The sequence below is a fragment of the Mustelus asterias genome, unplaced genomic scaffold (assembly GCF_964213995.1).
Source record: "Mustelus asterias unplaced genomic scaffold, sMusAst1.hap1.1 HAP1_SCAFFOLD_4656, whole genome shotgun sequence".
Taxonomy (NCBI): domain Eukaryota; kingdom Metazoa; phylum Chordata; class Chondrichthyes; order Carcharhiniformes; family Triakidae; genus Mustelus; species Mustelus asterias.
The window spans coordinates 4,301-15,100 of NW_027594599.1; the positions used below are offsets into that span (position 1 = coordinate 4,301).

Sequence of the window (10,800 nt, forward strand, 5' to 3'; positions counted from 1 at the left end):
CCACTCCCCGTGGGAGCGAGTCCCACATTCTCCCCACTCCCCGTGGGAGTGAGTCCCACATTCTCCCCACTCCCCGTGGGAGCGAGTCCCACATTCTCCCCACTCCCCGTGGGAGTGAGTCCCACATTCTCTCCACTCCCCGTGGGAGCGAGTCCCACATTCTCCCCACTCCCCGTGGGAGCGAGTCCCACATTCTCCCCACTCCCCGTGGGAGTGAGTCCCACATTCTCCCCACTCCCCGTGGGAGCGAGTCCCACATTCTCCCCACTCTCCGTGCGAACAATGGGTTTCTGAGGCCCTGGTTGCTGACAGGCCTGGGCTCCTCTTACCAGTTCTTCTCGGTGAGGATGGTGTGGGAGAGCTGGGGTCGGCACATCGACTGGATCTGGCTCCGGAGCTTTGCGACCATCGACTGGAAGCTGGGATGCCCCTTGTAACCTGGGAGCAGTGAGAACAGGGACATCCCCCCGGCTCCTGTGTGAGGGCAATAAACCATTAATACAGCAACAGAGAGAGACAGGCGGGCAGAGAGACAGGCGGGCAGAGAGACAGGCGGGCAGAGAGACAGGCGGGCAGAGAGACAGGCGGGCAGAGAGACAGGCGGGCAGAGAGACAGGCGGGCAGAGAGACAGGCGGGCAGAGAGACAGGCGGGCAGAGAGACAGGCGGGCAGAGAGACAGGCGGGCAGAGAGACAGGCGGGCAGAGAGACAGGCGGACAGACTGATGATAAAGTCTTGCATTTCCATGGTGCTTTTCACAAACACCAGTCGTCTCCAAACGAGCCACAGCCAATGACATTCTTTCTGATGTGGAGATGCGGGTGTTGGACTAGTAAACACAGTAAGAAGTTTAACAACACCAGGTTAAAGTCCAACAGGTTTATTTGGTAGCAAAAGCCACACAAGCTCCGAAAGCTTGTGTGGCTTTTGCTACCAAATAAACCTGTTGGACTTTAACCTGGTGTTGTTAAACTTCTTACATTCTTTCTGAAGTCAGGTGACTGCTGGAATGTCGGAAGCTGGGCATCCAATTTACACACAGCAAGATCCCACAGTGCGATAATGACCTGGGCGGGCGGTGGTGTTGGCGGGGGGGGGGGTGCTTTGCAGATTTGTGGTTGGACTAAGTGATCCAGGGACCCCAGGATAATGCTGCAAGGATCCAGGTTCGAATCCCGCCACGGCAGATGGTGGAATTTGAATTCAGTGAAAATACCTGGAATTAAGACTCTCCATGGAACCGTTGTGGATTGTCGGGAAAACCCATCTGGTTCACTAATGTCCTTTAGGGAAGGAAATCTGCCGTCCTTACCCGGTCTGGCCTACATGTGACTCCAGAGCCACAGCAATGTGTGGTTAACTCTCAGCTGCCCTCTGAAATGGCCGAGTGAGAGACACTGCTCAAGGGGTAATTAGGGAGGGGCAAGAAACATTGGGCCCACATCCCAGGAACTACTTTGCTTAAAAATCTGTTGGCTGAGGGATAAATATTGGCCTCAGGACACTGGGGAGAAACTCCCCCAACCCTCCCACTCTTCCAAATATCATGGAATCTTTCCAGTGCAGGAGGAGGCCATTCAGCCCATCAAGTCTGCACTGTCTCTCTGAAAGAGTATTCCTCCTCGCACTGCCACGTCCCTGAACATTATTTATTTCTGGTTACCTCCTGAATTGGACCTCGATCGAACCCTCTCCACCCACCCCAGACTCTGACCACCCCCGTCGGTGAAGAAAAACCTACCCCCCGCCGCGTCACTCCTCGGTACCCTGGGACCTCCCCCAGCCCGCCCTTCCCGATCAGTGGGACGGAGCCACGGTTCCGCCTCCCCCTTCGGCAAGACGGTTATTCCCCCCCCCGGCAGTGCGGCACTCCCTCGGCGCAGTGCAGCCTCGGCCTTGTCCTCGGTGCTCAGGGGGCCTTGTGCAGGGACTCCCGGGGCGAGAGCCCTCCCCCCCGGAATGTGCCGTGGCGGACTCGAGGGAAACGGCGGAGGGCAGCCGGCCGGGGTTGTGTTGGGTGGGACGTGACGCCGAGAATCACGGGCCGGGGGAGGCCATTGGGCCCATCATCCCTGTGCCAGAACAGAGCTGTCAAGATATAAGCTCCGTTTAAAGCTCTATGAATCCGAATGGGGAGCGGGAGAGGACCATTCGGCCCATCGAGTCTGCTCCGCCTTTCGATCCCATCATGGCTGATCTTGGACCTCATTCCTGCTTTCCTGCCCGTTTACCCATATCCCTTCATTCCCGGAGAAATCAGGAATCTGTTGGTCCCAGCTTGAAATGTGTTCCAAGGATGCACAATCCTCTGGGGGAGAGACTTGCTGTGTGCAGATAGGTTGCTACATGTTGAAGAATGCTTCACTGTCTATTTGTGAAATCCAGAGGTTCCAAGAACACACTATAAATTCCAAACCCTGCTATTTTGGCTGAGTGACCCTGTGGTTGATCTTGGCCTCTGCACGGTGCATGCAGATTAGTGTTTGACTAACATGTTCCACAGGGAGAATCAGTGCAGCTCTTTGACAGCCGCTGTGTAATCTTTGGCTTCCTGCAGGTCAGATTAATCCCCCATGGGCTGAGGAACTTCTTTCACACGCTCTGCTTCCCAGAGCTCGGTGAGGCACTTTAGGATGCTCACGACAACTGGTGGTTTCATATTCATAACACGGAGGGAGTTTTACTCTGTATCTAACCCCGTGCTGTACCTGTCCTGGGAGTGTTTGATGGGGGACAGTGTAGAGGGAGCTTTACTCTGTATCTAACCCCTTGCTGTGCCTGTCCTGGGAGTGTTTGATGAGGACAGTGTAGAGGGAGCTTTACTCTGTATCTAACCCTGTGCTGTACCTGTCCTGGGAATGTTTGATGGGGACAGTGTAGAGGGAGCTTTACTCTGTATCTAACCCTGTGCTGTACCTGTCCTGGGAATGTTTGATGGGGACAGTGTAGAGGGAGCTTTACTCTGTATCTAACCCTGTGCTGTACCTGTCCTGGGAATGTTTGATGGGGACAGTGTAGAGAGAGCTTTACTCTGTATCTAACCCCGTGCTGTACCTGTCCTGGGAGTGTTTGATGGGGGACAGTGTAGAGAGAGCTTTACTCTGTATCTAACCCCGTGCTGTACCTGTCCTGGGAATGTTTGATGGGGACAGTGTAGAGGGAGCTTTACTCTGTATCTAACCCCGTGCTGTACCTGTCCTGGGAGTGTTTGATGGGGGACAGTGTAGAGGGAGCTTTACTCTCTATCTAACCCCGTGCTGCACCTGTCCTGGGAGTGTTTGATGGGGACAGTGTAGAGGGAGCTTTACTCTGTATCTAACCCCGTGCTGCACCTGTCCTGGGAGTGTTTGATGGGGGACAGTGTAGAGGGAGCTTTACTCTGTATCTCACCCCGTGCTGTACCTGTCCTGGGAGTGTTTGATGGGGGACAGTGTAGAGGGAGCTTTACTCTGTATCTAACCCCGTGCTGTACCTGTCCTGGGAGTGTTTGATGGGGACAGTGTAGAGGGAGCTTTACTCTGTATCTAACCCCGTGCTGCACCTGTCCTGGGAGTGTTTGATGGGGGACAGTGTAGAGGGAGCTTTACTCTGTATCTAACCCCGTGCTGTACCTGTCCTGGGAGTGTTTGATGGGGGACAGTGTAGAGGGAGCTTTACTCTATCTAGCTCCATGCTGCACAGACCAGTCTTTCACTGGGTTTCGGGTTTGAAAGCTCTGGGAGTTTGATTCTTACCGGCTCTCACCAGGTTTTCCTCCACCTCGCTCTCCATGACAGGAAGGAGAAACAAGTTGACCTCTGACTCCAGGAAATCATTGCTCAGACCAGGGAAGATATTGCAATCCAACATTGATAACGTACCTAATGGAACAGAGGAAATATAAAGACATAAGAAGTGAACGAGCCCAGAAAGGTCTACTGACCGTCAGACTGCATTTAATATCTCTCAAATATTAACTTGTGCGCATTAGCAACTTGCCTCCACTGTAAATTCACGTCACAATGCAATGATGCCTTTGTTAACGTGTCCAACATCACTCTCGAGACAGTGCATTCGGTGGACACCAGCCCTCACACACTGATTTGATTTATTATCACATGTATTGGGACAGTGAAAAGTATTGTTTCTTGTGCAGTATACAGACAAAGCATACCGTTCATAGAGAAGGAAAGGAGAGAGTGTAGAATGTGGTGTTACAGTCATAGCTAGCGGGTAGAGAAAGATCAACTTCATACAAGGTAAGTCCAAACAAAAACCTGACAGCAGCAGGGAAGAAGCTGTTCTTGAGTCGGTTGGTACGTGACCTCCGACTTTTGTATCTTTTTCCAGATGGAAGAAGGTGGAAGAGGGAATGTCCGGGGTGCGTGGGGTCCTTAATTATGCTGGCTGCTTTGCCGAGGCAGCGGGAAGTGTAGACAGAGTCAATGGATGGGAGGCTGGTTTGAGTGATGGACTGGGCTACATTCATGACCTTTTGTAGTTTCTTGTGGTTTTGGGCAGAGCAGGAGCCCATACCAAGCTGTGATACAACCCGAAAGAATGCCTTCTATGGTGCATCTGTAAAAAAATCGGTGAAAGTCGTAGTGGACATACAAAATTTTCTGAGTCTTCTGAGAAAGTAGAGGCTTTTCTTAACTATAGTGTCGGCATGGGGGGGACCAGGACAGGTTGTTGGTGATCTGGACACCTAAAAACCTGAAGCTCTCGAACATTTCCACTTTGTCCTCATTGATGTAGACATGAACATATCAGAGGCGGGTGTATAAGCGGGTGAGGCTCCCTGGACAACACTTGAATTTAATACAAGACATATTCACCTCAGAGTTAGTCATTGTTAGAATATGGGGAATTACACAGTCTTGAAAGGAGGCCGTTCACCTGTGAAAGATTTATCCATTTAGCCGCTGCTCTCTCTCCCGCTCTCCCTGTAAATATTCCCCCTTCCAGTATTTCTCCAACTGCCCCTTTTGAAAGTTCCTGTTGAATCTGCTTCCACCGCCCTGTCAGGCAGCGCCTTCCAGATCACAACTCGCTGTGTGTCCAAAATAAAATTCTCCTCATCTCCCACCCCCCTCTGGTTCTTTTCCCGATTCTCTTCAATCTGTGTCCCCTCTGGATACCGAGCCTCCTGTCACTGGAAACACTTTCTCCTCAGTCACTCCATCCAGACCCCTCCTCACCCTCGTGATTCTGAACGCCTCGATTCAATCTTCCCCTTAACCTTCTCTGCTCCGAGGAAAACGATCCCGGATTCTCCCAGTCCCTCTGCGTTATCGAAGGCTCTCGCCCCTGGGAAAATTCCAGTAAATCTCCTCCACACCCTTTCCAAGGCCTCGACCTCCTTCCCTGGGTGGATAATGCCCAGAATTGAACACACTACCCCAGCTAGGGCCCAACAAGTGACTTGTAAAAGGTGCAGACGAACTGGTCTGCGTTTGTCCGTGTTATCAATAACGTGCGAGGGTCATTCATGTCTCACTGATCAGGTTAAGGAGATACAGGTCGAGGGGGTGTTTGGTCTTTGGATACGCAGTCTTGTCTTCCGCGCCTGACGGGTGCCACAGGAGCTGAGTGCACAATCACCCCAGGAGCAATATATTAATTTCAATAGATTAGGTTGCTTTAAAGTGTTGCATTTTTGTCATAATGTCCCATTAAGCATGACGAGATGACCGAGGGGTTAAAGGAAGGGACTGCTAATGCATTGTGCTCTGCACGTGTGGGTTCGAATCCCACCTCATCAGCAAGACATTTCCTCTGTCTCCATATAGGTCAAGTTACTGAGGGTGAATTCCTTTAGTTGGGTGGCACAGTGGTTAGCTGCCTCACAGCGCCAGGGACCCGGGTTCGATTCCGGCCTTGGGTCACTGTCTGTGTGGAGTCTGCACCTTCTCCCCGAGACTGCCTGGGTTTCCTCCGGGTGCTCCGGTTTCCTCCCACACTCCAAAGATGTGCAGGTTAGATGGATTGCCCCTTGGTGTCCCAGAATGTGCAGGTTAGGTGGATTGGCCATGGTAAATTGCCCCTTAGTGTCAGGGGGACTAGCAGGGTAAATATGTGGGGTTACGGGAATAGGGCCTTGATGGGATTGTGGTTGGTGCAGACTCGATGGGCCGAATGGTCTCCTGCTGTACTGTAGGAACTCTATGACAGTCTCTCCCTTTGCCAATGGGTTGTCTACAATTCTAGGCCAAGGTGCATCTCTTTCCTTCAGAGTAAGAGCGTGTTTTGGCATCTTCAAAGATCTCGATTTCTGACATGCTCAGGTCTCTCTGCTCCCACGCTTTGACTGTTTCGCGCTGCAGGAGCGGGGAACCGATTCCACGCTCCTGAAGCGCGGCGGGAAACACGGGGTTCGCTTGCGATGACGCCGCCAGGCGCAGTTACCTTTGTACTTGAGGTGAGAGTGCAGCATGAGCTTATCGATGACCGCGTGCATCTTCTTGAGGTTGCGAGGGCAGAAGTCCTCGCGCCTGGCTTTATTCTGCAGGAAAACTGCACAGAAAGAGTTAAACTGGACAGTGCCAAGGGAAGGGAAGTCACCCCTCACCCTTCACAATGTCACATCCCAGGAAGCACATTGAACCGTAACGCAGGACAACATGGCAGCCTCCCGTCAAATCAGAATGCTCTCAGCGCAGGAGGCCATTCAGCCTGCAGTATCCATGCTGGCTCCCTCCTCCCAATCTTCGGCCTTCTCCCCATAGTTCCGCATCCCACACTGCTCCCTTTTGAAGGTCAGCTTGGACTTTGCCTCACGCCACTCTCAGCGCATTCCGGATCCTAACCACTCGCTGCGTGTCCTCATGTTGCACCCCGGGGGAGGGGGCGCAGGGGCGACGGGGGAGGGGGCGCAGGGGCGACGGGGGAGGGGGCGCAGGGGCGACGGGGGAGGGGACACTCCCCTGTCGCCCCTGGGATACTACTCCCCATCAAACACTCCCAGGACAGGTACAGCACGGGGTTAGATACAGAGTAAAGCTCCCTCTACACTGTCCCCATCAAACACTCCCAGGACAGGGACAGCACGGGGTTAGATACAGAGTAAAGCTCCCTCTACACTGTCCCCATCAAACACTCCCAGGACAGGTACAGCACGGGGTTAGATACAGAGTAAAGCTCCCTCTACACTGTCCCCATCAAACACTCCCAGGACAGGTACAGCACGGGGTTAGATACAGAGTAAAGCTCCCTCTACACTGTCCCCCATCAAACACTCCCAGGACAGGTACAGCACAGGGTTAGATACAGAGTAAAGCTCTCTCTACACTGTCCCCCATCAAACACTCCCAGGACAGGGACAGCACGGGGTTAGATACAGAGTAAAGCTCCCTCTACACTGTCCCCCATCAAACACTCCCAGGACAGGTACAGCATGGGGTTAGATACAGAGTAAAGCTCCCTCTACACTGTCCCCCATCAAACACTCCCAGGACAGGGACAGCACGGGGTTAGATACAGAGTAAAGCTCCCTCTACACTGTCCCCATCAAACACTCCCAGGACAGGTACAGCACGGGGTCAGATACAGAGTAAAGCTCCCTCTACACTGTCCCCATCAAACACTCCCAGGACAGGTACAGCACGGGGTTAGATACAGAGTAAAGCTCCCTCTACACTGTCCCCATCAAACACTCCCAGGACAGGTACAGCACGGGATTAGATACAGAGTAAAGCTCCCTCTACACTGTCCCCATCAAACACTCCCAGGACAGGTACAGCACGGGGTTAGATACAGAGTAAAGCTCCCTCGACACTGTCCCCATTAAGCAGACTAACACCAAGCATGAACGGACTCAGTGAAGCAGGGGTTGAATGGCCACCTGTTGTACCGAGGTTGTATCCACGAGTAACCCAGTACAGGCCCTTCGGCCCTCGATGTTGCGCCGACCTGTGAAACCAATCTCAAGCCCCTTTGCAAGGAATAGTACGCACCATCCCGACTTATAAATATATCGGCCGTTCCTTCACTGTCACTGGGGTCAAAATCCTGCAACTCCCTCCCTAACAGCACTCTGGGTGGACCTACACCTCAGGGACTGCAGCCGATTCAAGATGGCGGCTCACCCACCACCTTCTCAATTAGAGATGGCAATAAATGCTGTACCCGGCCAGCGATGCACCAGTCTCACAGCTGACGACAAAGAGGGGCCACCCCACATTCCAGCTCAGAATCCCAGCCCAGGAGCTACATCCTGGGGGGTTGGTCTGGACGTCACACCGAGAACACTCGCAGCGGCCTTACCGATGTTGGGGTAGTATTCCGTGCCTTCGTCAGAGCCCAGTCCACCACTCGACTCGTGGCTGGGCGAGGGGGTGGAGGGTTTCAGCATCTCCGCAGTCTGGAGGAACCTGGTCAGAGGGGAAGGAGCAGCAGATGTGAGACTGTCCATTCACACCAGTCTTTTGTCCAGACGCGACCCTGTGGCCTCCGCTAACGCTCGGAGGCCTGAGCTGCCTCCTGCTGGACTCCACAACTAACTTCCACCCCCAGAGAGGCCCAGCCGACTGTGACCTTTGACACCGAGCACTGACCGGTCAGTGGTCAGGAGCAGACACACAGCCTGGCCGCTTCCTGATCTCTCAGCACTCAGGCCGACAAGGGCACCCCCAGCGCGTCAGAGAGCTGTGCTGAGTTTATCTTTCAAGTCAGGGGTCAGGGTTCACGCCCCCACAGGTCACAAACACCAGCCCCAAAATCCAGACTGAAACTCCCACAATCCCGGTACTGAGGGAGTGCCGCACTGTCAAGAGGGTCAGTACTGAGGGAGCGCCGCACTGTCAGAGGGTCAGTACTGAGGGAGTGCTGCACTGTTAGAGGGTCAATACTGAGGGAGTGCCGCACAGTCAGAGGGTCAGTACTGAGGGAGTGCTGCACTGTCAGAGGGTCAATACTGAGGGAGTGCCGCACTGTCAGAGGGTCAGTACTGAGGGAGTGCTGCACTGTCAGAGGGTCAATACTGAGGGAGTGCCGCACAGTCAGAGGGTCAGTACTGAGGGAGTGCCGCACTGTCAGGGGGTCAGTGCTGAGGGAGTGCCGCACTGTCAGAGGGTCAATACTGAGGGAGTGCTGCACTGTCAGAGGGTCAGTACTGAGGGAGTGCCGCACTGTCAGAGGGTCAGTACTGAGGGAGTGCTGCACTGTCAGAGGGTCAGTGCTGAGGGAGTGCCGCACTGTCAGAGGGTCAGTGCTGAGGGAGTGCCGCACTGTCAGAGGGTCAGTGCTGAGGGAGTGCCGCACTGTCAGAGGGTCAGTGCTGAGGGAGTGCCGCACTGTCAGAGGGTCAGTACTGAGGGAGCGCCGCACTGTCAGAGGGTCAGTACTGAGGGAGTGCCGCACTGTCAGAAGGTCAGTACTGAGGGAGTGCCGCACTGTCAGAGGGTCAGTACTGAGAGAGTGCCGCACTGTCAGAGGGTCAGTACTGAGGGAGTGCCGCACTGTCAGAGGGTCAGTCCTGAGAGAGTGCCGCACTGTCAGAGGGTCAGAACTGAGAGAGTGCCGCACTGTCAGAGGGTCAGAACTGAGGGAGTGCCGCACTGTCAGAGGGTCAGTACTGAGAGAGTGCCGCACTGTCAGAGGGTCAGTACTGAGGGAGTGCCGCACTGTCAGAGGGTCAGTACTGAGAGAGTGCCGCACTGTCAGAGGGTCAGTACTGAGGGAGTGCCGCACTGTCAGAAGTGTTGTCTTCAGGATGGAACGCCCAACTCAGAACGATGCTGTGGCCACTCATTGATGAGTGGGATCTTGCTATGCACAAGTTGGCTGCTGCAGCTTTTTTCAGCATTATCATGCTGTTGGGGAGAGGCAATGACAATATAACTGTCTTAAATCGCAGTCACTTCACCAAATCTTTCACAGCCTCTGGGTCAGCTGAAGATCGCGGGAGAAACACAGGTCTCCCTGTGGGATATTGATTAACTCCAATCCAGCTTCCTTCCGTTGGGGCAATCCGTCAACAGGACTGAGGGAGCCAAGATGGCTGACCTGCTCTCCCAGGGTGCAATGGGCCAGACGCCAATCCACACTGGGTTCGCCTTCCAACATTCGCAGGAATCTGACCCACAGCCAACTCCCGATTCATATCCTGACTCCTGGGCGTCTTAGTCTGTCCTCCGAACTGGGACTGTGCAACCTGGGGTCAAACAGGGGCCGCGCATTCAGAGTAAGGGTTTTGACGGCGCCCAACTCGCTGCTCACAGCTTGGCTCACCCGACAGGAAGGGGAGCCGACGCTGCTTCTGAGTGGATGCAAAGAAAGAGATCGGAGGGGGGGGGGGGGGGGGGGGGAGGGGCATGGAGGGGGGGGAGGGGCATGGAGGGGGGAGGCGGGAGGTCGAGGGTGGGGGGGGGGGGGGGGGGAGGTCGAGGGCGGGGGGGGGGGGGAGGTCGAGGGTGGGGGAGGAAGGTCGAGGGCGGGGGGGGGGGGGGAGTCGAGGGTGGGGAAGGTCGAGGGCGGGGGGGGGGAGGTCGAGGGGGGGGAGAGGTCGAGGGGGGGGGGGGGGAGGTCGAGGGCGGGGGGGGAGGTCGAGGGCGGGGGGGGCGGTCGAGGGCGGGGGGGGCGGTCGAGGGCGGGGGGGGGGGAGGTCGAGGGCGGGGGGGGGGGAGGTCGAGGGCGGGGGGGGAGGTCGAGGGCGGGGGGGGGGAGGTCGAGGGCGGGGGGGGAGGTCGAGGGCGGGGGGGGAGGTCGAGGGGGGGAGGTCGAGGGGGGGAGGTCGAGGGCCAGAGGGATAGAGAGACAGAGAGAGAGAGAGAGAGGGAGTGAGAGAGAGAGAGAGAGAGGGAGTGAGAGAGAGAGAGGGAG

The 10,800-nt window shown here is 55.2% G+C and overlaps 1 protein-coding gene across 1 annotated transcript; it reads right to left on the reverse strand.

The window, feature by feature from the left end:
* Positions 1-307: 307 nt before the first annotated feature.
* Positions 308-10,071, reverse strand: LOC144491178 (nonsense-mediated mRNA decay factor SMG9-like). Its single transcript, XM_078208858.1, has 4 exons — positions 8,245-10,071; positions 6,388-6,495; positions 3,735-3,860; positions 308-474 (listed from the first exon to the last, which is right to left on the reverse strand). The coding sequence occupies exons 1-4, from the start codon at positions 8,390-8,392 to the stop codon at positions 326-328; spliced, it is 531 nt and encodes a 176-aa protein (XP_078064984.1). The 5' UTR covers positions 8,393-10,071; the 3' UTR covers positions 308-325.
* Positions 10,072-10,800: the final 729 nt, after the last annotated feature.

Bases quoted from the DNA above. Each gene is read 5' to 3' on its own strand.
- LOC144491178 (XM_078208858.1), bottom strand. From the start codon at position 8,392: ATGGACAGTCTCACATCTGCTGCTCCTTCCCCTCTGACCAGGTTCCTC. The intron at 3,861-6,387 runs GTAACTGCGCCT...CTGTTCCATTAG, and splicing joins CTCTCACCTCAAGTACAAAG to GTACGTTATCAATGTTGGAT. The intron at 475-3,734 runs GTAAGAATCAAA...GCCCTCACACAG, and splicing joins GGAAAACCTGGTGAGAGCCG to GAGCCGGGGGGATGTCCCTG.